The sequence below is a fragment of the Manacus candei genome, unplaced genomic scaffold, assembly GCF_025592945.1.
Source record: "Manacus candei isolate 608988 ecotype Guabito, Panama unplaced genomic scaffold, ASM2559294v1 h1tg000025l, whole genome shotgun sequence".
Lineage (NCBI taxonomy): Eukaryota > Metazoa > Chordata > Aves > Passeriformes > Pipridae > Manacus > Manacus candei.
In genome coordinates, this window is record NW_026138073.1 from 9,332,682 (window position 1) to 9,360,376 (window position 27,695).

At 56.3% G+C, this 27,695-nt stretch overlaps 4 protein-coding genes across 4 annotated transcripts; 2 read left to right on the plus strand and 2 right to left on the minus strand.

Annotated features, from left to right (window-relative positions):
- On the plus strand, nt 1–18,189 carry P4HTM (prolyl 4-hydroxylase, transmembrane). The gene is made up of 9 exons (XM_051788567.1): nt 1–276; nt 349–430; nt 9,866–10,056; nt 11,075–11,171; nt 13,224–13,386; nt 15,219–15,404; nt 15,832–15,922; nt 16,451–16,574; nt 17,842–18,189. Exons 1-9 carry the CDS (start codon nt 28–30, stop codon nt 18,069–18,071), a joined length of 1,413 nt encoding a protein of 470 aa, XP_051644527.1. The 5' UTR covers nt 1–27; the 3' UTR covers nt 18,072–18,189.
- Nucleotides 4,051–7,763, minus strand: LOC127471562 (secreted frizzled-related protein 5-like). The gene is made up of 4 exons (XM_051788586.1): nt 7,438–7,763; nt 6,522–6,694; nt 5,504–5,593; nt 4,051–4,385 (listed from the first exon to the last, which is right to left on the minus strand). Exons 1-4 carry the CDS (start codon nt 7,761–7,763, stop codon nt 4,051–4,053), a joined length of 924 nt encoding a protein of 307 aa, XP_051644546.1.
- Nucleotides 18,093–23,263, plus strand: WDR6 (WD repeat domain 6). The gene is made up of 6 exons (XM_051788507.1): nt 18,093–18,338; nt 18,415–20,836; nt 21,176–21,271; nt 21,471–21,587; nt 21,758–21,876; nt 21,993–23,263. Exons 1-6 carry the CDS (start codon nt 18,236–18,238, stop codon nt 22,700–22,702), a joined length of 3,567 nt encoding a protein of 1,188 aa, XP_051644467.1. The 5' UTR covers nt 18,093–18,235; the 3' UTR covers nt 22,703–23,263.
- Nucleotides 23,129–27,532, minus strand: DALRD3 (DALR anticodon binding domain containing 3). The gene is made up of 13 exons (XM_051788558.1): nt 27,152–27,532; nt 26,703–26,992; nt 26,344–26,624; nt 26,101–26,159; nt 25,880–26,002; nt 25,660–25,730; nt 25,114–25,172; nt 24,717–24,799; nt 24,492–24,615; nt 24,345–24,403; nt 24,125–24,238; nt 23,836–23,904; nt 23,129–23,688 (listed from the first exon to the last, which is right to left on the minus strand). Exons 1-13 carry the CDS (start codon nt 27,530–27,532, stop codon nt 23,569–23,571), a joined length of 1,833 nt encoding a protein of 610 aa, XP_051644518.1. The 3' UTR covers nt 23,129–23,568.
- Nucleotides 27,533–27,695: the final 163 nt, after the last annotated feature.

Sequence of the window (27,695 nt, forward strand, 5' to 3'; positions counted from 1 at the left end):
TGACGCGGGGCCGGCCGGGCCGGGGCGATGGCGGCGGCGGAGGCGCGGGCCGAGGGTCCCCCGCTGCCCGGCCCGCCGGGGGGCCGCCCGCGGCCCGTCTGCTCCCGGCCCTACTTCCTCGTCCTCATGGTCTTCGCGCACCTCTACGTGCTCAACGTGCTGGGGCTGCTGCTCTTCGTGCACCTCAGCGCCGGCGAGCCCGGCGGGCCGCCCGCCGCCCCCGCGCCGCCGCCGCCGCCGCCCGCCCGCGCCCTCCCGCGCCTCGAGGGCATCAAGGCAAGGCTGCGACCCGGGGGCCGGGGCCGGGGCCGCTCCCGGGGCCGCTGCTGACGGCTGCTCTCCCCGCAGGTGGGCCACACGCAGCGGGTGGAGCTGGTGCCCGGCAGGGCCCACAGTGTGCGCACCCTGAGCCTCAAGCCGCTGCTCTTCGGTGAGTACCGGCCCCGCCGGGGGCAGCGGCCGAGCCCGGCCCCGGGCGCGCCGGTGGCGAGGGGTTTGCGCTGCCCGCGCTGCCCTGACGGCGGAGGGAGGTGTGTGTGTGTGTGTGTGTGTCTGACACCCGCCGCTGCCTTACACCTACTCGGGGGGAAGCGACCTCGCGTGTTTGCATCACCTCCCTGTGCTGCTGCTCCTGGGGGCTGCGTTAAAAACGCTGTGGTTTCGTTTAAGGTATTTTGATACGGTATTCCCCGTATGGATACGGGATTACTTGTTGTGGATGGTCCGCTTTGAAGAATTTGGAAGATTAACCTTTCCAGGTTTTTCAGATTCCCTTTAAAATACCCGGAATAGACAGCTGGCGAGGACCTCCAAGAAGCTGTGCAGTATTAGGAAGGAGCAAGAGATACCCAAACTTTTGGTAATAAATTATGAAAAAGCAATTTAGTGTTGGTGCTTCAGCACTGAGGAAATGAGTAACAGGGGAATTGATAGATTTCATGTCTTCCACCATTTTGCATCCTGTTCCAGATTTATTTTTGGCTGCTCTGATACACAACCACACAACATCCGTCTCTGAGATATTTTAAAACCTTCTTTACCTTTCTGTGATTTTTTTTGCTATGACTGGTAAAGTCTCATTAATTGAACTCCATGTTCGGGAAATGCACTGAGAATAATTTTTAGGGGGACAGATCATTACAAAATTTCTGCTACTGCAAAGTCAGAGAAAACCTGTTGTCTCTGAAAAAACAGCATGAAGAATCTTTCAGATGCTTTCTCAGAAATATAAATAGAGGGTGCTTTTCTGATTCCAAAGAAATTATATATACTGAAAGCCTGACCATAGGTTTCTTATTAAACTCCATTAATGCAGTAAGTATCTGGAAAAACTATACAAAGTTCTTTTGTTATTTCTACATAGGTGGTACTCATGGTTTGCCAATTTCTTGGTGGATTTCTGTCTGACGTTCAGGAAACAGATACACCAACCTGGAACTGATACCCCACAGCATCACAAAACCAATGTCAGTACCAGAACCTCGGTCTGGGGCAATCACTCTGGTTTTCACTCAGGAGAACTTCTGTTTCCACCTTCCCTGCCCCACCAGTACCACTGCAGTAAAGAGTTGGTCCTGGCCTGCAGGGAAGGTGCTGAAGGTGATAAAAGGCAGGTTAGTCCAGGTTAGTCCTGGCAGCAGCAATCCCAGTTTTTAGCTTGTTGTTCCAGCACCTCCCTTGGTTCTGAGGGAAGCTTTGCTCCCTGAGGATGCCATCACACAGGGACAGACATTCACCATTTGAGATGCCACAAGAGCCTGTTCTCCTTTGTCCTCTGATAAGGACTCCCTTATTTAGAAGCTGCAACTTGCAAGACAGCTCTTATCTCTTGGATGAACCTGCCAGGAGCCAACTCTGACTTTAAAAGACTTTCAGAGACTTCTCTATCTATGCAAACAGTACCAATCTAATTCAGCTGATTTTTAAAAAACTAATTTATTTCATCTCTGTTGCTTAAATGAGTGGAAGTGTGTCTTTAACTTGGTTGCATTTGATAAACGCAGAAGTCCTTAGCAAAGACTGTTGCGTTTCTGGGGATTTAAGACAAAGTGCTGTGGCATATGAGAGCCAATTTAAGGAAGCAGTGGCTGGTCTGTGATCTTTGCTTTCAGCAGAGCAGACTGCAGTGGGACCACAGCAGCAGACACCCATTAATGATTTAATGTGAGCTCTGGGCTTTGGGGCATGGGCTGGGCACCGTAGGGGAACTTGCGGTTTGTTTTTTAAATGTGAGTAAGTCACATCTGCATCAAACCGAAGCTTTCATTTCATGGAGCTATGAAAAAATGCCTGCCCTATTTTTTTTCCCCCTCTGGCTACAAGGCATCATTTCTAAAGCTTGTAAGTCAGACCATCTGTGCACTTTTTAGTTGGGAAACACTAGTAATCAAATAACCCTATTAATGGAAAATAAATCAGACAAAACCTTTTCAACCTTCAGAGCTTTTATGTGTTCAGTTGTGTTTTCCAGACGCAGTCTGTTCAGAAGATACTGCCGTTGCAGGGACCACCTGACAGCAGATTCTGTGGATTGGGCAGCAGATTGTAAGACAAGGCAGTGGGGAGGAATAAGAATAGGAAATTTGGTTGGTTTTCTTCCGAGCCTCAGGAAAGAGAAGTAATCACTGCACAAATGTCAGGGCGCAGCTGAATTCCAGTGTGAGTGTGTGAGCGCTCGTTCCAGCCCACATTGGTGTGAGGAGGAGCCCAGGCCGTGGATTGTTGGTGAGTTTTACGAGCACAGGGAGGCAACGTGTCTCCATCAAACTGGGCAGCGGCCACAGCCGAGACTGCAGGCGGCACCAGCGGGGCAGAAAACATTCCTCCAAAAGGCTGGTTTTCCCCCTTTTGTTTTTTTTTATTTCGGCCCCAGGTTTAAGCCAATATAGAAAACTTTCCTTGGACAGTGCTTTGTTAGGCAGTAGAAATCCGACTCATGAGGGATTCTCGTTAGGGGATTTGCTGTTTTCTGCTCTGGGGTCTGGAGCACAGAGCTGTGGCTGTGGGAACCCTGCAGGGAGCGACAATCCTGCTGGGGTGAGAGTGAGCTGTGGAGGACTTGGTGAGGCTGAGTTTTCCCACCTTTTCTGTCTTCCCTGTGTGCAGCTGGAAGGCCAGGCAGCTGTGGAACGTTTCTCCTCTGATCCTATATCAGAACTGCAAGTAGCACCTTCTGTGCTGTGGCTGGGGCTCACCTCCCAGTCCTGAGCAAAGCTGCTGATCACACCAAAGCAGAGCTTTTAACAGCTGATGTCTCACTCACACTCTGCTGTTTCTCAAGGCTCTTGTGATATCCCTGGTTACTGGAATCTTCTGATCCAAACTGAATTTCTGATGTTGGAAAATGGTTTTCCCTGTTATGCAGAAACCCTCAGCTATCTTTGCTCTGTGCCTTTCCTGCTTGAGAATGGCTGTTTCCTTTTACCTGTGCAGATGCTCATGAGTTCTCAGTGCAGGAAGCTAAAGGGACAGCCTGAGTGACTGCTCAAGAGCAGAGTTTAGTGTGCATTTTTTAAGGGTCTGGGCATTGCTGGGGTGGGTTCTTCCCCCCTTAATTTACCTCAGGCTGTTCAAGAGTAAAGTATTTGCTCCATTACATAAAAAGTATCACTTAGCAGTCAGGGCAGCTTTCATGTAATCTCTGGACAGAAAGCAAGCAGGCACTGGAACAGCATCAATGTCTCAGGGTCAAATAGTGAAGCTGAAATACCAGCTCTGATGGTGAGAACTAGAAGGAACTGTTACTACAGCTCTTTATAGTTTGTGCTCACCTGCAGAGTTCAGTTTTGTTGTGATGTTGGATCCTACACAAAGCTGTCCATCACACGTCCTGGATCTGCAGAGCCTCATTAGAGGAACGTGTTTAACTTGCATCCTTAAGCTCTGTCTTGGTAAAACAGGGATCTGTAGTGAGGCCCTATCTGTGCACTATGACCGCTTCGAATCACCTAGAAATACTGACTGTACATCTCCAAAGCACCACTTGCCAGGGAAAGGAGTTTTCTAGCCATAGGGAAGGGAGCAGTTTCTTATTGTTGGAATTGAGATTTTTCAGACCTTCCGTCCCGCCTGTTCAGGGCAGCGGTGATGTTTCCACCTCCGCACCGCCTGGTGTAGGTTCCTGTTCCTCTTCTGCCAGGCATAGGCCTTGTTCACCACCACCTTGTCGCTCTGTACCTCGCCACTTACAACAAAGACCCCAGCATGAGTGCCCCTCATGATGTTGTGGGCGCAGGTGGCATCAATGTCCAGCCACTGCTGGAGCCTGGAGGGGATTTCAGTCCTGAGGAGTGGGCCATGCTTCAGCACCTCCACCCTGGAAGGGTCCAGGTCAAAGTCCGAGATACTCGTGGTTGTGTTCTTCCTCAGGATCCGGATTTTCACTGCTGCAGGGGTTGGAAAAAGAGCTCTTAGTTCTGTTTGCTTTTCATAGCTCTCACCTACCTAAAAACAAAGAGTCAGCCCAAGGCTTCTCTGCTGTCTCTGTAACATGGGGAGCATCTGCCCAATTTCTTGTAATTGCAGCGAACTTGTAAAAGTTCTCATCTGAGGTCAGTCCCCAGTACTGAACACTGTTCTTAGAGTCATAGAATTGTTTAGGTTGGAAAAGACATCTACCATCATTGAGTCCAACCATTAATCCACCACTGCCCAGTCCACCACTAAACCATGTCCCTGAGTGCCACATCCATGTATTTTTTAAGTACCTCCAGGGATGGTAACTCAACCAGTTCTCTGGGCAGGCTGTTCCAGGGCTTGACTACCCTTCCAGTGAGGATGTTTTCCCTAATACCCAATCTGAACCTCTCCAATGCAAATTGAGGCCTTTTCCTTTTGTCCTACTGCTTGTTACTTGGGAGACTTCCTTCTCACTCCGTTTATCAGCACCACTGCATGGGCAGAAACCCTGTGGGAAGCACAGGCATAAGCAAGCAGTCCTGGTCTCCTGCAAACTGAGTTTTCTCTGAACTGGGATTTCAGGAGGTGACGTGACTGACAGAAACCTGGGATTTGTAACATTTTTTTTAATTATTAAAAATATTTTTATATGCATGCCTGAATTCAGGGCCATATACTGAAAACTTCCTCCCAGCTGACTGAGCAGAGCCAGTGCTGCTGCCTGCTTGGGCTAAGAGAGGAAGAGTCACATTACTAGAACAACAGTATTGAAGTTTGAAGTAGCCAGCATGGATTTTGCTAAAGGTTTTTGTGGACATTGATGGAAATGTTGATCTCAAAGGCAAAACCAGAGTAGTGCTTATTTTTAGCAGCCACAGACCAAAACCTAATCAGAAATAAAGCAGGTCTTCACCTTTGGTGCTGCCTGGAGCCAGGCGCTCTTGCTGCCTCACAGGTAAGGTGGGACCTGAAAATACCTGACATCTGCTGTAAAAGCTGCAATTCCTCCAAGTCAGTATGTTGTGGCAAAGCCATTTTCTGTCCATGCCACTGCTTGGCTGCTGAAGGGAACAGCAGCAACTGAGAGGAAGAGGAGGGTACTCACCAAAATCATTGGCACAGAGGCTTTCCAGGATCTCCCTGGCAGTGCTGGCCTCCTCAAGCTCGCAGTCCTTGCAGCTGGCTCGGGGCACTGCTGCAACAGAAATTTGATTATAACACCCTTGTCAAGCTTCACTGGAAAACACACAATGAAATTTTGAGATCTGCAAATGGTGGCTTGCTGTTTCCAAGTGACACTTCTTCCTGAGCTACCCAGGCCCTGCAGAGACGTCTCAGACTGCCAGGGTGGGAAATGTTAAGCTCTCCTTCCTGTGACTGGAGCAGGTCCCACTTGTTGTGCTTTGTTTGGACTTCTGTGTGTTGCTGCATTTTAAAGCAGCAGTGAAAATGCTTAATGAGGATCTCCTCGCTAGGATGAAACAGCAAAGCCAGTGCTGTAGCCAGACTCCATCCAGTGATGCTGAAATGATGTTGTTGAAATGTCTGTTCTCCCCTTAACTGCTCTTGAATCTACCCCAGTGTTCATCAGTATCTGGGTGTTTAATTTAGTCTTTCAGACAGATTTTTTTTTGGTGTAACTCATGTCTGCAGAGGCTCATGTTCCTATGTGATGTTTCCCAGTGTTTAAAGAGAAGGCTTGCAAAACATTTCTTTTTGCATGTTTTTAAACCCTGGACGCAACTGAAAGATCAGGGCTGCAGCTCCATTGCTCTGCTGGAAGCACATCTCGCTGCCCTGCCGGGAGCCTGCACTCTATGAGCTCTCCTGCTGTGCCTGGGCTGGAGGCTTTACAGCCATTCCTTCCCCCTGCCCCAAACCCTGCGGGGTATGATGGCACCCAGGGAGCTAATGAATACAGCAGAGAGAGGAACAAACCACAGTCAATGTTATGCTAATTTTCTAGACACAGTTCCCAGAGAGAACAAAACTACGATTTCTATTTTTTTTAAAAAAATACAGCTTAAAACCAGAAATATTCAGAATAGAAACAAGTCACAGGATCATCCTTTTGAGCTTTGAGTGTTACATATGGGAAAGTACGTGAGGAAAAAACCTCTTACTTCTCCTGCTGGAGGCATTTTCGTCCATGGAGACTGCTGCGATGCACAGCTCATGATCTGCAGGGAACTTGTTGCAGTTCAGGATTTCAGGCCAGGGGTAGCCGTAACAAGCCATGACGGGCGCGCAGCTTCTCTTGACGGCTTCGCAGAGGCTGCGGCAGGGGTAGATGAGCCTGGGGAGGGGATGGGGGTTCAGCACCTCCAAATGCCTGGCAGCAGGCTGAGGGTGGAGCCCTGGCACCACTGCTGTCCACAGGGCTGTGTTGCACACTGCAGTGCTAGCAGGCGATTTGGGGAGCTTTGATTTTTTTGAACATTCGCGTCCAGGCAGCAAACAATGAATTTCTGAGGACAGGAGGGATGAGGTTGATCCATACAGGCTGCTGTCAGAAGCCCTTTGCCCCACCCCAGCCCCCAGGGATCTTCTCTAGTTGTGTGAAGGCTGCTTACCTTTACAAGTGCCTAATCAGATACCCAATTTCCTTAGCAGCTCTGTACTTTGAGGGCTGCATCTCAGAACTGGGGATTTCCCTCTGCTGCTGGAACTGTTTGGCTGAGAGACATGTTTGGGGCAGGAGCTGGGGTGAGTGGCTTCATGGGAGGTAGGAGGTGATGATGGTGGGTGCCAGCAGCTACTTTGGTGTGCGAGGGGGTGGCCAGACAGCAGTGCCTGGGGTGGGAGAGCAGGAAAATCTAAAGGAGGGAACATAATATTTCTGCTTCTACCAGATGAAATGCTCATGTTTCGCTTTCACCCTGCTGAGTAGTCCAGTTGCCCCTTGCCGAGAGGGGCAGCACGGCTTCTTGGGGACTGCACTGATCACATCATGGGCATTTTCTGTCCAGAGGCACATGCAGTTGTGCTCTTGGGGAGAGTTAACTGTTACAGCTGAAATAACTTGTAAAAACATCTTACCTGTCCAAGCAGATTGGTGCAAAGAGGGAGCAGAGGAAAATCCTTGCATCTGGGTGGCACTCCCTGGCCAGCAAGGGCAGCCAGCTGGAAGACTGCTGGATGACTTCTGTCATGGTCTCATGCTCCAGCAGGTTGGGGATCCTCATCTCGGAGTAGCCGATATCGTAGCACAAGGCCATGCGGTGTGGGATGGGCATGCAGCTGGAGGATCTCCTCAGGTAGCTCGCCCAGGCTCCCGGAGAGCCCCAGAGCAGCAGCCACACCATGAGACCCAGCAGCCATGGGCCACCCACCCTCGAGGGGTGCCTGTGGTGGGCTGTGACCATGCTCAGAGCGGGAGGACGGGCAGTGCACCCTGGACTGAGCTGCTCCTGACTGTGAGATGCCTTTTATAGCCTAGGAGCCACCTCTCTGTCAATCCATCCTCATTAAGTGCGGCCCTTTCAGAGTCCTCATGGGGAAGACAATGCTCCAATTTTTGTTTGCCAGCGGCCCCGATTGTTTGTATTTTAGCAGGGGTTTGGCTTAGATCAGCAGGTGTGGAAATGAGGGCAGTTGGGGAGGGATGAATGACTTGGCCCATGTGTCTTGGGGCTCTTTCAGCCAAAATTGAATCTCTGTTTGACACCAGTGCTCCAACCCATCCCCTTTCTCTTGCTCCAGGATTAGTCATTATTTCATAAACCCCAATGTTTTCCTCTCTTTTGTTTTTTGTGAAAGCAATCAAGTGTTGCTCAAAGTCAATTAGGAGGCATTTGTTTAGCTGGATCTATTGTTGAACAGGCAGGGAGATAGGATGGTCTCACAGCCAGAAGTTAACTGTTTAGGAGAGCTGAGGGCAGAGAGGAACTAATTTGCAGCTGTGGAGCCAGGTTGTTTGCGGATGGGATTGGCAGCACTCAGCTGGAAACCCTCTCACCTTGCAACCTGCGTGACAGCACACTTTCTGGTTAACAGAATTCCTGCTTCCTTCTGAAATCCTGTTACTACCACTGAAGAGCAGAATTGTCCTTCCTCCAGCACATAATTAAGATTCCATAATCCATCATTATTGTAGCCCAGTCTGGGGAGCTGGAAATAGTGGGGGTGCTGGTTGCCAGCACACACAGTTCATTTGGACCTGGTGCTATGCCACGAGGTTCAAACTGGTCAGTGGAAGCTCCAGCTCTGAAACATCCTCTGGCACAAGGACCCTGCGCTGCCTGTGGCGGAAATTGCTTCCTGGGAGGGTGTTACAGATACAGCTGGCTGCATTGTGTTCCTGGGGCTTCCCAGGAACAGCCCATTCTCTACAGTGCTAGTTCTAGTCTGTACTTAGCAAGAAGCCAACTGCTTATTGACAGCTTGAGCCGATACGGTTGATTTCAGGTCACGGAAGTAATTAATTTTTTTCCCCCATTTGAGGATTGCTGCCATAGTTGATCAATAATATGTCTTTGGCACATACCTGCAGGAGCTCCAGGAAGCTGCAGTTTTGGAGAGCAGGACCTTGGATCTAGGAGCACTTAAGCTGTCCTGCATTGGTGGCTTTTCTTTCCCTTTTCAAAAATCTCAGTAGCTGGTAACAAGATCACCACAGTAGTGACAGATACCAGCCAGGAGGATCCTCTCAACCTTCTGGGCCACAGTCTAACTCTGGAATGGGACCTTGCCAGCACTTTCCAAGTATACCATGCAGCTAGAAATCTTCTCATGGTCATTGGAGGATTTCTCTGCATTTAAATTTGCTTGGGATCCTGGAATTGCCTGATTGCTGCTGGGTTTATGCTGCAAAGGAAAGCTGGTAATACCTGGATATGGAGTGTGGCATCCTCCATGTGCAGTATGTTCCCCTTTAATATTGCATTTGAAGACCATTTTTAGTGGAGGATCAAGAGAATGAGTGGGGAAAAGTTAGAATTTTTCTCCTTTCTGTTTGAGTTTTATAGTAGAGCACTGGACCATGCCCCCCCCCGAATTATATGTGTGAAAGGTATTTGGTTTTGTGCAAAGAACAAGGAAGCCTGAAACCTGGGCTGTCACCACTGCCCACTGTAAGGATTTTTGGCCTCCCTTCCTGTAAAGCAGCAATTCCCAGACTGTGATTAAAATGGCACCTTTGAAATGGTAATATGCAGTGATATGCACGTTTGTTCACTCCTTTGTCCATTGTGGTATGTGTGAGAGAGTTTAAGGGCTTGACCTCTGCATCCAAACATTTAGGAACTGCTGCTGTAAAAATACCTGCCTCCAGCAGCTCAGGTGTGTGGTGTATGCTCTTTGAGAGCTCTTCTGGTAGAAGGGTGGATGTCTTTGAATGTCCCAAACTTAGGCAATTCCTAAATTACACCCCACCTCTTTTTTTTTTTTCCTGAGTCTCCTGCCAGTGGTATGGGATCCCACTGTAACAGTTCCTCAGTCTCTGTTGGTGCTCACACTTTTGCTTTAGAAATTCCCGACTTCCTGACAGAGGAGGAGTGCAAGCTCATCGTCCATCTTGCAAAGCTGAAGGGGCTGCAGAAGAGCCAGATCTTACCAACAGATGACTATGAGGAAGCCATGGAAATGATTGAAATCAGCCAGATGGACATTTTCAATCTCCTGGACCATAATCAGGATGGGCAGCTGCAGCTCAAAGAGGTAGAGTGTTGGACAGACCTGGGGTGGTTTGCTGGGCACCCTCTGACAGGTCCCCTCCTCAGATGGTCTCTTGGTTACTCATGTGCTTGGGTAGGGCAGACCCCGGTGTATACCAAACAGTATTTGCTGGATTTTATGTCTTAAGGCTTGTGCTGGCCTTCAGCATGGAAGTTTCTGGGGCAATGTGCAGTAGTTATCATGCTATTGGGAGGTAGCAGCGGTCCTTGGCAGGACACATGTGTTTTGAATATGCTGGATAAAATGTTCCTTGTGTTGTGGGTTACCTCTTGCCAGGTGTCCCAGGAAGTGAGTCTGTCGCCTGAGCCCTGTTTTGTGCAGCCTGTGGGAAACTCCCTGTGTGAATTCACAAGCCCCAGCAAAGCCACCCCTATTGAGGAGCCCAGGGGGGATAATGAGCACATTGTCCACAGCTCTTCAGCACCCTTGCCCTTTATAGGAGGGTGCATCAGGGCAGGTCCTGGCAGTCCAAGGATGTCCCTCCCTAGGCTCCCTTTTCAGGTGGAGCCGGGGGTCTGACTCATCCTATGGGCCACAAGTGTTGCAGGGTATGGGAAACTGCACCAGTCATAACCCAGGGCAAGGCTCCTTTCTCTGGAGCCTGCTGGAAGCTCTTCAGGATCCTGCATCTCTCTGCACACATGAAAAGAAAGCATTTTGTTCCAAGCCCTTATCTTGGACAAGGAAAAGCATTCACTTTTATCATCAATAGCTTTACTTTCCCTTCAAGAGAAAGAGCTGTGCCCCCTCCACCTCAGGGCTGGTTAACCAAATCCCAGCAGTCATTTGCCATGACCTAAACTGGAAATAACAGCACTCACCAGCCACACTCTGTGTGTGGCTGCCAGATGATTCTCACCACAGTTGTGTTTCTGCGGAAATGTGCCGATGCCTGGCTGGCTCTGCAGAGGAGAGCCTGCCAGGCCTCACACAGGGAATCTGCAGGGGTTTGGGAGTACAAGAAACCAGTGCCCTGTGTTGATCCATTTATGAATTTCAGGTGTTGACCCACACTCGGCTTGGGAACGGCAGGTGGATGACCCCTGAAAACATCCGTGAGATGTACACAGCAGTCAAGGCTGATCCTGATGGGAATGGTAAGACCAGCTTTTGGGGAATCCCTTTTGCCTTCAGCACGTTGGATGCCTCATGCAGCCATGTGGGGCAGAGCAAGAGCCATGTCCCTGCTCTGGCCTGTTTCTCTAGCTGAGTTCTGCAGAGGAAAGTAACACTGCTTTGGAGACTTTCTCAGGAAAGTAAACTCAGTGTAAACCTGATATCACAGCACTCCCGCCCCTGCATCACCAATCTAAGAGCAGACTGGTCCCACCACCTGGGCTTGGGTCTTGCAGGAGCAGCACCAGAACACAACTCTGCACTCCCTCTCCCCTGTCACACCTGCCTTGGTTTGTGCCCCATAGTAGCAAGACCTTCGGGGTGCACTTTTGCTCCCCTGATCTGACAGACTGCTCTGGCTCTGACTACAGAGCTCTTGCTACCTGGGATGCAGGTGTTAAGACACACCTTCCACGCCCCCCCTTGTTTTCAGGGAGGCTTCTGCAGCAGGCTGGAAGTCCCATGTCAGTGGCAGGGGAGGGTGGAATTAAGTGGCGGTGAGGATGGTCTTGTCAGCGTTTTTCACTGACTGCCCTCTCTGCCACTGCAAAGTCCCTCCATGAGGCCACTTCTGCCCCTCCTGCCCCTGGTCTCCCTAGGGCTCCCACACTGTCCGGATGAGCACTCTAACCTCTGCTGCTCTAATTAGAGTGGCCTCAATTAGGCAGCACTCCATTTCCTAATCAAATTAAGTGAATGCACAGGCTCTGCACGCTCTCTTCCAGTGACCTGGCATTGAGAGCTGCCCAGGAGGAGTTGCTTTGGAGTTGAAACAGTACCAAGTGTGAACACATAAATATCCGGAGGGCACCCCGTGCCCTCTCCTCCAGGCTGGTGGCATTCTTGGCAGGGGTATGACTGAGTCCTCAGTGGCTTTTCCACCGTTCTGGACATTAACAAATGAAAGGTCCTGTTAAAGGCCTCTTGGCAGGACCTTGCTTCCAGAGTGCTGCTTCCCTCTGTTGTTAGATTGGTACGTGACACTGAGGGACCAGGTCACAACCTGGATGTGGCCCTGCGTCATCAGACCATGGGGAGTGAGGGGAAATGGGGACAGAGAGACACTAGGAATAATAACAATGGATCATTTGGTCGTGACCACTGACACCTGAGGAACTGTCCCAGGCTGACCCTGGTGGCTGGTCCTTCCTGCTGCCAGGGGGTGCTGTGCCCAGGGAGCAGAGCTGGCACCCAGCAGCACTGGGTTTGCTGCCTGAATGAGCTCCACTCCCAGCCCATGGTGTGTGCTGGCTGCTGGGCAGCACAGGGCACAGCACTGCACGCTGGTGTCAGGACCTGGTCCCCAGTGTGAGGCTTCCCTTCTCCAGAAAGAGGAAACAACAAATTTGAGGACTCTTCTGAAGCAAAATAAGGCAAAAGTCCACCCCTTGCTGGGTCCAGTTGAGTGCAAACAAGAAATACCTGTTTTAGGAGAAACCGCTTTTTAGCTCTCACTTTTCTTTTACTTCTACCTAGGCAAGATCATACCCTGATGTATTCCTCACTCGTGTTTTGCAATTACACAAATGCAGGAGAATGTACTGCTTGTTTTGAGTTTGGCTTTTTTTAATTAGCCCACAAGATCGTGTGGAAAATGTGGTCTGAGGTGTCCCACTCTGTCCTTAAATGCATTTATTTAAATATCTAAGTAACAAGTCCCAAGACGCTGGTTGGCACAGACTTTTTTGTGTATGTTAGAACTGTAGTGGGCTGTTTCTCTCTTTTGATGGATTGGTTTGTGTGTTTTAGGAGCTTTTTAAAGTTCAGAATAGTGCTTTGCCTGTCCCAGTTCTGACCCTGCACGGTTCACGTTGGCAGGTTGCTGTAAGTCCTCTGCTGCAGGCGAGAGCCTTGTTGGGGCCCGTGATCCTGAGTGTAGGAGTACAGAGCCTGTGGTGGGCACAGGACCCTGACTGGGGTCTGTTTGAGGAGGGCAGTTTCTGCAGCACCCTCAGCTGGTTTTTCTTCCAGTACAGGATGCCAGAAACTATTACCTGCACCAGAGTCAGGCAGCTTTTCCTCTGTTCCTGTAGGTGTGCTGAGTTTGGAGGAGTTCAAACAGTTGAATATCCGTGATTTCCATAAGTACTTGGGAAGCCAGAAGGTGAAGATGAGTGACCTGGTGCGCAACAGCCAGCACACCTGGCTGTACCAGGGCGAGGGGGCACACCAGGTCATGAGAGCCATACGGCAAAGGTAAGGGCCAAGCAGCCAAGGGGTGGCTGGGTTTGGGAAGGCACGAGGATCACCTGTGCTGGGAGAGGCAGGGGCAGACTTGCTAACATCTACATTTCCTAATTGTGTGTAAGTCGTTGGAGTATAAAGAGCAGTTAACACAGACACAAAATGGGAAGAGAAGGTTTTCATTAGAACAAGAATTTGTATTGTCCCGTGGAAAGGGAAAAAGAAAAATCAAATCTTTCAGCATCTCCATTCACTTTTGGGAACAGCCCTATAAAACCAGGAAGATTTGGCAGTATATGAAATACTTCATTCTAATTAGTAAATGAGCTTACTGGGAGAAGCTGCCCATTTCCAATGCTGTCTGGGCGCCAGTAGTTGCTGTCATTTGCTTTAGTTACTCATGCATTTCACTGAAATCTGTCTTAGCTACTCAGAACTGACTTTTTAACAAGCACGACTTCACCTAGAATAAGCCAAGTTAGTTCAGTCCTCCAAGCACACATATTGTAGGGCAGCTCACGGCAGGTGGGAGAACCTCTTACCCTTCCCTTCATCTCAGATGAAACCCAGCACTCAGACCAAATCGTGTAGCATTGGTGAGTTTCAAATAGTTGGCTGGAGACTCTCTTGTTCTTGTGGTGCTGGTCCTCACCCAGAACATGGGTGGGTAAAATCTGTCCTGAAGCTTGAAAATGGCTGTTGGCCACTCCTTTTCTTCAGCGCATTCCAGCGGGAGAATGGGGTCGCATATTGCCTTGATTAGAGCAGACTGTGGCTGCCACCTTCTCCGTGCCAGCCAGCACACACACCATGTGTCAGCATTCCACTTGGACGCTCCTCAGTTGGCTGTTAGGAGGATGTGAAGACACAGTGCTGAAGGAGGCTGTTAGTCCTCCTTGGGACCATGCAGTGCCTGGAGGGGGTTTGCCATCCTGCCCAGGTGCCATGTTCTCCTTGCACCTGCCCCAAGGGCTTCACTGGTCCAGATTCTCAGAGCTCTGAGTGTTCTTTGGCAGGTCTCAAGACGTACCTGCTTACCTTGGGGATGATCTCAGATGTAGCAGTGGAAAAATCCCAGAGCAGGAGGGCTCCGGTCTCCTTGGTCACTTCCAGTGCCCCTCTGCCCTGGGGGAGGCTGCTGCAAAGGCAACAGGGAAAGGTGAGTTAGGTGACAAGACTATTCCTAGAGCTAGTCTCTCGTTCACTCTCAGCAGGGGCCCTGTGCTTTGCTAACTGTCCCTGAGGTCTGTAGGTGGTGTGCAGGAGTCCAGAGAAGTGATGACACATGAAGGCTCCAGGGACACGCACAGAAAGAGAGGATCTTGCTGAGCAAGCAAAGACTTCCTGAGAGCAGTCCTGCTGGAGATGCATCCTTCGGTTTTGGTTTTCTGGGTTTTTTTTATTAACCTTGACAAGGGCTTTCTGACTGATACTGATGGACCAACAGATCTATAAGGACTATCTTTGTTTGCTAGCTAGTGCCGTCCCCCAAAGACATCAGGAGCCACTGACCTACCGCCTGTAAGCAAAGGCCTTTCAGAGTCAGGAAGCTCCTACCCAGCTGGTGACAAGAAGATTCTACAGTTCCCGCTAGCAGGCAGCTATCCCCTTTAGCTGTTTTCTGAGCTCCCAGCTACAGTAAGAAGATGATGGCTGTCACCTCCTGCAGTCTACCCCTCCCAAGAGCCAAGTCTTGAAACAAGCCCATACCTTGGCATGCAGCCATCCGTCTCTCCGGTCTGTTGGGGAAGGGGGTTCTCTTTCTCTAGATGTATTCACTGCTTGGGAGTAGCATCTGACCAGGCTGAGGGTGCTTCCCGCTCACCTGCCTTGCTCTTCCCCAGGGTGATGCGCCTGACTCGCTTGCCCCCCGAGATCGTGGAGCACAGCGAGCCCCTCCAGGTTGTGCGGTACGACCAGGGAGGGCACTACCATGCCCACATGGACAGTGGCCCCGTGTTCCCTGAGACTGCCTGCAGCCATACAAAGCTCGTCGCCAACGAGAGCGCTCCTTTTGAGACCTCCTGCCGGTAAGCTCTGCCCTGACACAGTCTGGAACGCGTTAGAGAAGGGGTGTGGAGAGACATCTCACTTTGCCCCCGCATGGGACTTGGATTATGGGGCTCACAAACCAGCTCAGGAGATCACTGGCATAAAGGGGTTTGAAGGAGAAGGCAGGCAAATCCTGTGGGTGCTCACATGGAGGACAGAGTGATGTGCAGAGCTGCTGGGCCATCCCCACCAGAGCCTACAAGCTCACTCTCACTGTTCTGGGTGGGGATTTTCTTTGTTGTCCTTGTGTTATTCTTTGAGAAAAGCTGATGATGTAAATCATGTGCCTTGTTATGTCTTGGAGGAGCTGCTGTGTATATGGTGGAGGGGCAGGGTGTGGAGAGCCCCTGTGCCTCTCCTCCAGGTGTTCCAGGTGTGCCCCCTGACAGCCCCTCTGTCTTGCAGGTATGTGACTGTGCTGTTCTACCTGAACAATGTGACTGGGGGAGGCGAGACAGTCTTTCCTATTGCTGATAACAGGACGTACGAAGAGATGGTAAATGGACTTCACCTTCGTGTTACCCCTGGGGATTCTCAGTCCCTCTTTGAATGTCTTCATTCACTGTGACTGCAGAAGGGGGCTGGTGTGTGAGGCTGCTGAGCGTTAGGGAAGCTGTGCTCCGCTTATGGTCTTCTCCCTCTGAGGCCGAGGGAAGAAGCACGGGGCTTTGACAGCTGCAGCTCTCCCTGCTCAGAGGTGTGAGGGGGAGTCTCTTGGCCTTGCTGCCACAACATGAGTCCTGCTTGCTTCTCTCTGAGCACGTTTCCTCAGACTAAGCCTTGGCAGGTATGTTGTGCTCCTGCCAGGCAACGTGTTAAGGAATGGGCAGCTGCTCAGAAACAGGTTATGGACCTCCAGGGGACTGAAACTGGCTACTCTGGGTGGGTTGTGAAAGCCCCTGTGTCACCCTTGAGCTGTCCCTGTGGGGCAAGGAGCAGGGTAATGGCTGGTAGCAGGGATAGCCCAGTGCATGTGCCTCATTCCAGCCCCATTGGCAACACCTTCCCTGTGGTTCCTCCCCAGTCTTTGATCCAGAACGATGTTGACCTGCGAGATACTCGGAAAAACTGCGACAAGGGCAATTTGCGAGTGAAACCTCAGCAAGGCACTGCTGTCTTCTGGTACAACTACCTGTCCGACGGAGAAGGTATGGGCTTGTTTCAAGACTTGGCTCTTGGGAGGGGTAGACTGCAGGAGGTGACAGCCATCATCTTCTTGCTGTAGCTGGGAGCTCAGAAAACAGCTAAAGGGGATAGCTGCCTGCTAGCGGGAACTGTAGAATCTTCTTGTCACCAGCTGGGTAGGAGCTTCCTGACTCTGAAAGGCCTTTGTTTACAGGCAGTAGGTCAGTGGCTCCTGATGTCTTTGGGGGACGGGAGTAGCTAGCAAACAAAGACCTTGGCTGCACTCACCACCGCCAGCTGCCTCCCATCCTGCTGTGCGAGCTGAAACTCCTGCTGGAACTTGGTCTGCAATTCAAAATGTGTCACTGATGTGGTGTTGCCCAAAGGGGTGGGGAGGGGAGGTAGACAAAGGCACGGCCATCAAGGCAGGCAGGGGCCACCCCACACAAGGCTTGGGGCCGACGCCTGCTTTGTAGCTCAGCCGCAACCCCGTGGTATCTGTCCTTGGGGCTGTTTTTGTCATGAAGCACAGTGTGGTTTGCCCTGACAGGCTGGGCTTTGACATGAATATTCCAGGCTGCTGGTGAGCATGGCTCCAGAGGGTTTCGATGGCAGATTTTGAGCTGTGGTGGGAGGAAGGAGTATAAACTCCCAGGGCCCCTGGGAGCAGCCCATGTTTCCATCTCTAGAAAATCCACAGAGAGGAGGTCACAAGACCAGTGTTTGGGCTGTTGGGTGAGAATATCAAGACCATCAATGCTGCGAGAAGAGCCCTGTTGTGTTTTTATGAGCAATTTGTTCCTAAATGGAAAGTAGCTGCTGATGCAAGTCTGCCACAGAAAAACCATGGGACCTCTGTAAAGAGAGGGTAATTTAGAACTGCTGAAATGCAGTCTCCAAAATGGCTATCAGCCTCTGACTTCACAGGCCTTCTACCAGCAGCACTCATTTCTTCCATGCCAGCTTCCCTTTTTGGGAAGAGTTGAGAAAAACAGCTGCTGTGATGCAGAATGCAAGAGCCCCCTTGTGCTGAGTGGAGATGTGGGGGCAATGAGCATTTTTTACCCAGGAGTGTGCCCTGGTGAACTCCTCATAGGCACTAGGGTGGGGTGGCACTAAGATGGAGGGGTGCTAGGAGGAGCTACTCCTGTAAGATGTATCAGCTCAAATCCAAGCAGGCACTGCAGGCAGGAGAGCCGACATCAGTGTTTGCTGGCCAGGTGTCCCCACACGGTCCCGGCTCTGCCTGCCCTCCTCACCACCTCCTACCAGGGCTCTGCTCTTTTGCAGGCTGGGTGGGGGAGCTGGATGACTTCGCCCTGCACGGAGGCTGCCTGGTCACCCAAGGCACGAAGTGGATTGCCAACAACTGGATCAATGTCGACCCTAACCGCCGGCGGCAGCAGCAGTTCCAGCAGGAGATGGAGCGCTATGCGGGGGCCGATGCGGGGGCCGGGGCTGGAGCCCCGGGCGAGTGGACAGTGGACAAGGCCTACAGCGGGGTGCACTTGGAGCTGTAGGCGCGGGGGGGCCTGGCCGCGCGCACGTGGCCTTTTCCCGCGCTGTGCGGGGGGGCGGGGCTGCGGACCACGTGCGCGGCGGGGCCGCGTCGCGCGCCAATAAAGCGTGCAGAGACGGGCGCCGCCTCCGCGTGCTCTGGGGGCGGGGCCGCGCGGCTCGGCCAATGGGCGGCTGGCGGGGCCGTGAGGGTGCCGCCAAGATGGAGTCGGTGGCGCTGGTGGCGCCGGTGACGGCGCTGGAGTTCGCGGGGGACGCGCTCCTGGCGGGTGAGCGGCGGGACCAGGACGGGACGGGGTGGGCGGTGGGAGCAGCGGCGGCGGTGGCTGACGCGGTGTCCTGCAGGCACGGGCCCGGAGGTGGTGGCGTTCCGGCTGAGTGGAGGCGGGACGGCGGCGCGGAGGAGCGTGCTGCGTGAGGCCAGCGTGCAGGGGCTGCGGGCCGAGCCGGGCCGCGGGCCGGCGGCGCGGGTGGCGGTGTTCGGCGGGCGCTGGCTGGCCGTGCTGGCGGTGCGGAGAGGGGGGCCGGGCGGGGGGCCGCTCCTTGTGCTGTGCGGCGGCGGGGCCGCGCGGGAGCTCGGGGCGCGCGTGTGGGAGGCGCGGTGGGCACCGGGCGGGCGGCTGGCGCTGGCGCTGGGCGGGGGGGCCGTGGCGCTGTACGAGTGGCGGGGCGGCGGGCGCTGGCTGAGGCGGGCGAGCTGCGGCGGGGCCGGGGCGCTGCGCTGCGCCGTGCTGGCCGGGGCGGGCTGGGAGCGCCTGGCACTGGCGGCCGGCACGGCGGCGGGGGCCGTGGTGATGTGGCGGGCGGCGGCTGCGGCGGCCCCGCGGCGGGAACTGCGCGGGCACCGGGGCGCGGTGCTGGCGCTCTGCTACGCGGCGGCGCGGGGGCTGCTCGCCTCCGCCTCTGAGGACCGCAGCGTGCGGCTCTGGGCCGTGGGCGATCTGGGCGGCAGTGATGGGGACGGCGCCTGCCTGCTGGTGTGTTACGGGCACGGGGCGCGGGTGGCCGCCGTGGTGCTCCGGGGACCGCTCCCGGTCAGCGCGGGGGAGGACGGTGCCTGCCTGGAGTGGGGAGTCAGCGGCGATGTGCGGCGGGAGCGGCGCGGGCACCGCGGGGCCCTGCGTGCTCTGGCCCTGCGCCCTGCCGGCGGCCGGCTGGCCACGGGCGGCGACGACGGCGGCGTCCGGCTCTGGCGGCCCCGGCGGGCGGCGCCGGCGGCTGTGGCGGCGCTGGGGGCCCCGGAGCGGCCGCGGGCTGTGCTGCTGGTGGGGCCGCGGCGGGTGCTGGTGCTGGGCGAAGCGGGCGGGCTGGCGGCGTTCGAGGCGGCTCAGGGGCGCTGGGCGCCGGTGCTGCCCGCCCCCGCCGCCGGCGGGACCCGCGCCGTGCTGGCGGCCGCCCCGCTGCCCGGCGGGGACGAGGCGCTCTGCGCCCTGGCCGGCGGCGACGGGCGCCTCCTCCTCTTCGTCCTGAGCAGCCCCGGGACCGCCGCCTCGGTCAGGGTGTTCGAAGGGGCCGTGCTCGGCCTGAGCTGGGCCCCCCGCCCCGGGCTGCCCTCCGCCACCGCTGCCACCCTCCTGGCCTCCGGTCCCGAAGGGGAGATGCTCTGGCTGGACGTCGCGCACCGCCCCGGGCAGGCACCCTGCGTGCGGCTTATGGGACGGTACCTGCTGCCCCCCTGCAAGCAGCGCTGGCACACCTGCGCTGCCTTCCTGCCCCAGGGAGAGCTCCTGGTCTGCGGCGACCGCCGGGGCTCCCTCCTCCTCTTCTCTTGCAGCAGCTCCTCGAGGCGGGCTGCAGAAAGCCCCGGCATTGCCAATGGTGTCGCTGACTCGGTCGGTGAGGACTCTAGCAGCGAGTTGGAGCTGTCTTGCTTGTCACACAAAGGGGTCCTTCCCCTTGAGTCCCCGTTGTCCGTGCTCTTTGGGCTCCACGGGAAGACAGGGGTTACCTCGGTGACCTGCCACAAGGGCTACATTTACAGCACTGGCCGTGACGGTGTCTACCGCCAGCTCCACCTGCGGGACCAGCAGCTGGAGGTTCTGTGGAAGCACAGGCCCTGCAAAGGGCTGCAGTGGATCGAGGAGCTGCGCTTCACCCCAGACGGGGACCTGCTCGTGCTGGGCTTTCACGCTGACAACTTTGTGGTGTGGAGCAGCAGGACTAGTGAGAACCTCCACTGCATCCCCTGTGGGGGTGGGCACCGCTCCTGGAGCTACTGCAGCAGCCCCTGGGCTGAGGTCTTTGCCTTCATCAAGTCTGGGGATGTGATGCTGTACTGCTGTGAGGCCGAGCCCTGCGAGCAGCAGGTGCTGCTGGCATCCCTGCACGGGCGGGAGATCACCTGTGTACGGCGTCTGGGGGCCATGGAGGTGCCTGGCCATGCCGCCCTTAACGTGCTGGTCACCGGCAGCGAGGACACCACGGCCTGTGTCCTGGCACTCAGTGAGCACTCTCGGGCAGCCGTGCCCCTCGCTCGCCTCAGTGACCACATTTCCAGTGTGAGGACGCTGGCACTGGCCGGCCCCACGGGACCTGGAGACAAGGGCTTTGGTGAGGAGGGCTTGTCTGCCCTGCTCTTCTCTGCGGGTGGCCGGGCACAGATCGAGTGCTACCGGCTGCTGTGTGCTGGGGACCCAGAGAGTGCTGTGGAGAGCCTGGAGAGTGCTGTGGCCTGCCAGGTCATCCATGTGGCCTCCCACCGGCTGGACGAGCACTGGGAGCGGAAGAAGAACAGGCACAAGCTCGTCAAGATGGACCCGGAGACGAGGTGATGCTCAGGGACTGCTTGAGGCAGGGTTAGTAGTGATTATGACCTGGGAGGGTGATGAGAACCACACTGACCTCCACTGGGGTACTGCTCTGTGCAGCTGCAGGCTCAGCTGAGGCAGACTGGGCCAGTGTGGCTTCATGTGTGCATTCCTGGTGCCCTGTGGCTTGGCCTTGAGGGGCTTTTGTGGCTAGGGAAAGGCCTACTCTTTCCTTGTGCCTTCTCCGAGTGCTTAGAGCTGCATCCAGCACTGGGCTTGGGCTGCTCTCGTGGGCCATTCACCTCCCCAGGGCCACAGGTGTCACCAAGGCGTTGGTGAGCATTGTATCTTTGCTGCAGGTACATGTGCCTCTCTGTTGTACCTGGCACCAACAACAAGCAGCTGCTGACATCCTGGAAGTTCCTGGCTGCTGCCTGCAGCGATGGATCAGTCCGGTGAGGAGCCATGGTGCAGCCTGACAGGGAGAACAGAGCTGGGGCTGATGATGGAAGCAGAACAGGCTCTATGTGGGAAGCTGCTGCCATGGGTGTGGCCTGTTCTGCACAGGGAACAGGGCAGTGCATGGTGGGAATTGGGGCAGAGATGCCAGGAGCTCCCTCCTCCCACAGCCAGCTGTCCTCTGCTCCATCACAGGGTCTTCGGGCTGCTGGAGGCTGCTCGGAATTTGGTGCTGGTGGCAGAGTCATTTCACCACCAGCGCTGTGTGCTGAAGGTGGAGGCGTTCCTGCACACAGGGACAGGAGGGGAGAGGTGAGCCCTGAATGCTGGGCTCTGGGGAGAAGCATTTCTCCTCATAGGGATGGCAGCTCAGCGAGAGAAGGGAAGGGAGGAAGTCAGGGAGGCTGTTCTGCCATTTCCACAGATCTTAGTGGGGACCCTCAGGGCTGTGGCCAGAGGCTCCCCCTACACCTCCCTTCTAGGAGGCACCTCCTGTGCAGTGCAGCCACTGACGGCAGCATCGCCTTCTGGGACATCACCAGCCCCATCACGGACGCAGCAGCTGCCCTGCACCGAGCGGAGGGGGAGATGCAGCCCCTGGGTGGGTGTCACTGCCAGCAGCCCTGCTCTGCCGCCTGAGGGTGGCCACACTGGTGACTCCTCTGCTCCCTCTGACCAAGGTGAGCATCACTCTCCTGACCAAGCCTGTCTTCCCAGCCCTGGGTGTCCCACTGCTCACCGTCATGGCCCACAGCTGCGGTGTGAACAGCCTCCACGTCAGCAAGGTGACAGAGGGACAGTACTTGGTGGCCAGTGGCAGTGATGATGGCTCCATCCACATCTGCCTGCTGGAAGTGGCCCTGGGCAGGGGCGAGGCCGCAGCAGGGACCTGCCTGCAGATCCTGGAGCGAGTCTCCAGGCCCTGTGCCCACGCTGCCCACATCACGGGTATCCGGGTGCTGCGGCCGGACCTGCTGCTCTCGGCCTCGGTGGATCAGCGCCTGACGCTGTGGCGCCGGGGCCCGGGGGGGCTGGTCCCCCTCAGCACCACCTTCTTCCACGTGCCTGACCTGGCTGAGCTGGACTGCTGGGAGGTGGCGGAGGCCGGGGGGGAACTGCGGTACTACTGCGTGCTCTGTGGGCAGGGCCTGGAGATGCTGTGCGGCACAGCCCCCTCTGAGCCCTTGCCACTAGAGGCTCCCCAGGAATGGGACAGGTGTGCAACACATCCCAGTCCCTACCTGTCTTGGGAGGGTGCTCTGCCCATCACTGTAGTCCCTGCCCCCAGCCTGCACACTGATGTGTCCCCTCCTGAGGGGATGGGCATGCTTGGCTCCTTCAGGGGCAGCACAGCTGCATATGGGGTGCTCAAGGCCAGTGGTCTCAGGGGTGAAGGCAGATGTGACCCCTCCGGGAGGGGCCTGTGACTCCCCAGGCAATAAAGAACTGGGGTTGTCAGCTCCCTCTGCCCGGGAGAACCTCCTCCCCAAGGTGTGAGGGACCCATGTCCAGGCTTTCCAGCCCTGGTCTCAGAGAGGAACCTGCTGAGGAGGGTGCTTAGGGCCCTGCCCAGCACTGGGAGCTTGAGGGCAGCAGGAGGCCAAGAAGGGTCAGGCACTGGTGGGCTGCAGCCTGGCGTGCCAGCCCTGACTCTGCAGTGCTGAGGATGGTGCTGAAATGCACAGAGACACTGATCCTCTGCTGTAGCACCCTGTAGGGTGCCCACACATGCCCCCCCGCCTTCAGAGCAGCCTTTCAGTACTGTGTCAGGCCAAGCGGATTGTTCCTGTGCAGCAGCAGGACCCAGGACAGTTGGAGCAAGGGAAGGACAAACAGCTCTGAGGTCAAACAAATGCAGTGTTTGTCCAGCAACAAGTGTATTGGACCCCAGTACTGGGGCTTGGGCCAGGTCCTGACAGGAGCCTGGAGCCTCAGGAGCTCCCTGCCAGCACGGAGCAACCTTCAATAAACAGCTTTGAGGGAAGTGATGTTGGTGCCTGGTTTTGTGGTGACTGGTTCCTGGTGCCACCTCCCTCAGTGTTCCCAGCACAGTTTGTGGGGTGCCACAGGAGCCCTCCCTTTTCCCTACACACTGGGCACAGCTGCAGGGAGCACGTGGCTAAGCCCCAAACACCACAGACCCTGGGAGGGGAAGTGCCTGCGTATGCTCAGGTGTCTCCTGGCTGGTGCTGGGGCAGCCCCTCACCCTGCTGGGGACGGCACGCCCTGTCCTCCCCTAACAGCACATTGTCTAGGTGCCTGTCACACCATGGCACAGGTCTTCAGGGGTGGCTCAGATCTGGCTGAGAGGAGGGAGGTGCAGAGTCGCCAGCGCGCTGTGGAACACATCCCTCACTGCTCCCAGCAGCCGGAGGCGGGCAAACATCTGGTCAAAGAGGTGAGGGAATGGCTCCTGTGGGGAGAGAGGCAGCAACTGGGGTTGGTGGCCAAACTGCCCCTCAGCAGGCTGGCCCTAGAGGCACTGCTGCCTCTCCACCCACATGGCTGCCTCCCAGCTGCAGTCCAGCCATAAGGCTGCAGGCTGGGACACCCAACTCACCCCCAGGACGTGCACCCGGTTGTAGTAGGAGCTGAAATCCATGCTGAGCTGGATCAGGAACTTGCATACCTGTAAGGCAGACACATTCTGATGGCACAGCAGGTTCTGGCCAGTCTTGGGCCTTTCCCCACCCCAAGCACATCAGGAACAGCCCCAGGGGTGTTGCAGTCTCTTCCCTCAGCACCAGCTGTGTTGCTCATGGATGGGCAGCACCTGCTGGCATGGAGCTTTGCCCTGGGCTGGGACTGTAGGAGCAGCACCCATGGGTGCTATGGCATGTAGCACTTACTGTCTCTGTGTTGGCTGTGATCCGGATCCCCTTGGAGGGTGTGGGCAGCTGTGCTGCCTGCTCCAGGACTTCAGGAAAGGGCAAGAGATAGTTGAAGAGCAGGAGCCATTCACCCTGTGAAGGGATAATATGTTTTAGGGCCAGATCCTTCTGGGCCAGTAGCATCCATCATTGGAGCTGAGGGTGTGCAGGTCCCCACATTCCCCCTCTCAGTACTCACTTCTTCTCGGAGGCAGGAGAAGTTCAGTTCGGACGCTGGTGGCAGAGGTGGGTATGTCCCTGGAAAGAAGGGAGATTGTTGTGCCTGGAGAAGCCCCCGTGGCTCCAGAAGTGGCTGCTAGAGGAGGGTGGCAGGGCTGGTGCTCACCCCGCTCCACAGCCCGCTGGAAGCTGTCGAAGAGCGTGGCCAGGCGGGCACAGTTGTACATCACAAAGGCACCACTCTTGGTTCCTTTTGTGGAGATGCTGCTGTTCTCCAGGTCCAGGGTGATCTGAGGGCACAGGCAAGTCACAGTGCAGGCTGCTCAGTGCAGAGCCACTCCATTGTTCCCACGGCCTGCCAGCCCTGGCTCCCTGCACGCTGCTGTCCTACCTGGCTCCGGTGAGCAGTGCTCAGCATCTCAAACCTGATGGCAGCCGCTGTCAGGGTATCAATCACCTCCCTCCAGGCCTCGTCTGGAAAATGAAGGTGGCATCAGTTGGCTCCGTTCCCATGTACTGACACCCCCAGGCAGGACACCCCACCTGGAGCCAGGTGCTCCTGGAAGCTGGTGACCACCATACTTCCCCAGCTCCGTACCCCATTGGCACGTGCTGCTCTGTGCCAGTGCCCTGTGTGTTTAGGTGCCTTCCCCAAGCAAGATCAGCACCTGGCTCCATCCTGGAGGGGAGAACCCTGACTGGCTGTGAATTCAGAGGTGAGGGGGAGACTCATGGGAGCCATGGAGATGGGATGGAGCTGTGTGTGGAGCCACAGAACAAACCCTCACCTTGTGCAAGCTCCCCATACTTCATCACTGAGGCTTCATACATCTGGCGCTTTCGGAGCCTGGGAGAAACACAGACACTCAGAGCTAACCCCTCTGGACTGAGCTGATCCCAGAGAGGACCCCAGGACTCTACCAGCCTTCAGGCTGCTCAGGGCTTCCCAGCTGCAGCAGTGACTCAGCTAAGCAAAAGCAGCACAAAAGCCCCAGGAGCAGAGCAGAGCCAACCACACCCCAGCAGGCCCCTGGGCTGCTGCCTGGAGAGGGCTTTTAGGAACCACCCATCTTCTGCCACTGCCTTTCCTCTTAGCAGCATGGAGAGAGGCAGAAGCAGCACTGCTGGAGAAGGCCACTGGGGAAGGTACCTCCAGTTCTCCTGAAACAGCCCTGTGGCCATGGAAAGCAGGATGGAGGGAGTGCACAGAGCTCTCTGTGTGCCAGCAGCTCACTCAGCCATGACTGTGGGTGCCTGGGTGCCCATGGGGCCAGGCAGAGCACAGGGAGCCTTGGCAAGCAAGGGAGCAACAGGTGCCTTGCACACCAACTCACTGGAAGTACTGGTCTGCCCTGATGGGCGATGAGGGGTTGGTCACCTTCACTGGCCCACAGACAAGGTGTTTCTGAAAGACAAAGGAGAGGCTGTCAGAGATTCAGAAGCTCCACCAAAATGCACTGCAGGAGAACTAGGTGAAATCCAGCCCTGCTCTAAACCTAGTCTGGAGCACAGGGATACCAGGGGCCACAGTGAGGAGGGTCAGAGGTTGCTCACCTGCAAAGCTGTGTGGGCTCCCGGGTCCAAAATTCTCCAGAGCAGATCCAGCTGCTGCTGCTGGAATTCCTCCTCACAGTTCACCACATGTATGATGCTGCAGCAGCTACTCTGGCCCTCAGCCTGCAACAGAGCACAGCAGGGAGTTCAAATGATATTGCCTGGTAGAAGGGAACACCACCTGGGAAGTGAGAGGCAGGCAGTGCCACAGGGTCACTCACCAGGCACTGCTGAACAGCTTGCTGCAGCTCAGCCAGGGACCTCAGCATTCCCTCTGTCACTGAAAGATGGAGGGACACAGATTGGGACACAAGGTTTTGCCATCCCCTGCCATCCCACACCATCGGGTCTGCCCCGGGCTCAAACCAGACTGAAGGAGAATAAGCGGAAAAAGAAAGGAAACAGGCCTTTCACCCATTCACCCCCCACTGCCACACCTGAGCTGCTCTACATGTGAGGCTCACCGAGAAGCACATCCAGGTTGGGGTCATAGCCCACCAAGCCCTGCTGCTCCACGAAGCTCTTCAGGTGCACTTTACCGATGACACCCTCAGGCAGCGTGGCCGTGCCCGGCCCCTGCTCACAGGCTGTGTTAGAGGGAGCCCGGCCCAGCGCTGCCTTCAAGGCCGAGACAGCCTCAGAGAAGGACGAACCACCGGAGCCGGAGGGCCAGTCGATGCGGAGCTGTCGCAGGACCTCTGAGCTGCCCTCCCGGGTGAGGGCAGGGACCAGGCGCACGCCGACCCTGCAGGAGAGGGCGAGGGAGGCGCTGGCAGCGGCGGGCGAGGGGCGCGGGCAGGGCGGGACGGGGACACTCACTCACCCCTGGGCGCGCAGCAGCTGTGCCAGGTGGTCGGCGAGCAGGACCGGGCGGAGGTGGCGCGGCTGCAGAGCGCCGGGGCCGCGCAGGGCCGAACAATGCAGCACCACGGGGCCCTCCTGCGCCCCCGCCGCGGGGAGGGCTGGGCCGGGCAGGGGGCCCAGCAGGCGCTGGAAGGCCTCAGGGCGCCGCACCTGTACCGCCAGCCCCGCCGGCGTGTCCCGGCAGCCCCACAGCGGCAGCACCGCAGGGCCCCGCAGAGACGGCACCGCCGACACGGCCTCGGGGGGCACCTGCGGGCGGGGCGGGGTCGGCGCGGGTGGGGTGTGTGGGGGTGACCCCGCCCCGGCTCCCAAACCCCGCCCCTTATCGCAAGCCATGCCCCCAGCCCCCAAATCCCCCCCACACCGCTCGCAGGTCCCACCCCCTCCCAGCCTCCCCGCCGGGCCTACCTGTCCACCGGGAAAGGCGGCGCCCAGCGCGGCCCGCGGCGCCAGGAAGTCCCGGTGCCGCAGGTTGCGGGCGCCGCTCTCCTTCACCCAGAGCGCGCCGGGCCGCCCCAGCGCCTCGTTCAGCGCCCGCAGCGTTGCCGCTACCCCCGGCCGGCCCTCGCCCGCTTCCATGGGAGCCCGGCCGGCACTCCCGCCGTGGCGGACTGGAAGTGACATCACCACCCCTCGCCCTCTCAGTTCCCTCTGGCGGCCGCCATGTTGGGCGTGGCGTTCCCGGGCGGCCATGTTGGTCACGGGCAGGATGGACGGGCGGGGCGGCCATGTTGGGGGAGCGGGTGTGTGGCCGCCATGACCGGTGTGGCGAGCGGCGGCGGCCGCCATTATGGGAGTGGCGGGCCGGGGCCATGCCGGACAGGGCCGGAGGGAGCGCTGCACCCGGGTACTGCGGCGCCCCGCATGGCGCGGGGGTCTCTGCCCCACACAGCCTCACCCCAGCACGGCCAGGGTGCCACCCTGAGGTGCTGAGGAGGGAGTGGTGCCCCCT

What these genes read in the sequence shown, in the direction of transcription:
- P4HTM (XM_051788567.1), top strand. Translation starts at nt 28, where the DNA reads ATGGCGGCGGCGGAGGCGCGGGCCGAGGGTCCCCCGCTGCCCGGCCCG. An exon ending in CCTCAAGCCGCTGCTCTTCG is followed by an intron (nt 431 to 9,865) that starts GTGAGTACCGGC and finishes CTTTTGCTTTAG; the next exon opens with AAATTCCCGACTTCCTGACA. An exon ending in ACAGGACGTACGAAGAGATG is followed by an intron (nt 15,923 to 16,450) that starts GTAAATGGACTT and finishes GTTCCTCCCCAG; the next exon opens with TCTTTGATCCAGAACGATGT.
- LOC127471562 (XM_051788586.1), bottom strand. Translation starts at nt 7,763, where the DNA reads ATGGTCACAGCCCACCACAGGCACCCCTCGAGGGTGGGTGGCCCATGG. An exon ending in AAATGCCTCCAGCAGGAGAA is followed by an intron (nt 5,594 to 6,521) that starts GTAAGAGGTTTT and finishes TTTCTGTTGCAG; the next exon opens with CAGTGCCCCGAGCCAGCTGC. An exon ending in CCTCTGTGCCAATGATTTTG is followed by an intron (nt 4,386 to 5,503) that starts GTGAGTACCCTC and finishes CAACCCCTGCAG; the next exon opens with CAGTGAAAATCCGGATCCTG.
- WDR6 (XM_051788507.1), top strand. Translation starts at nt 18,236, where the DNA reads ATGGGCGGCTGGCGGGGCCGTGAGGGTGCCGCCAAGATGGAGTCGGTG. An exon ending in AAGATGGACCCGGAGACGAG is followed by an intron (nt 20,837 to 21,175) that starts GTGATGCTCAGG and finishes TCTTTGCTGCAG; the next exon opens with GTACATGTGCCTCTCTGTTG. An exon ending in GGGGGAGATGCAGCCCCTGG is followed by an intron (nt 21,877 to 21,992) that starts GTGGGTGTCACT and finishes CTGTCTTCCCAG; the next exon opens with CCCTGGGTGTCCCACTGCTC.
- DALRD3 (XM_051788558.1), bottom strand. Translation starts at nt 27,532, where the DNA reads ATGGCGGCCGCCGCCGCTCGCCACACCGGTCATGGCGGCCACACACCC. An exon ending in GAGCCCACACAGCTTTGCAG is followed by an intron (nt 25,731 to 25,879) that starts GTGAGCAACCTC and finishes TTTGTCTTTCAG; the next exon opens with AAACACCTTGTCTGTGGGCC. An exon ending in TCACAGCCAACACAGAGACA is followed by an intron (nt 23,905 to 24,124) that starts GTAAGTGCTACA and finishes TCTGCCTTACAG; the next exon opens with GTATGCAAGTTCCTGATCCA.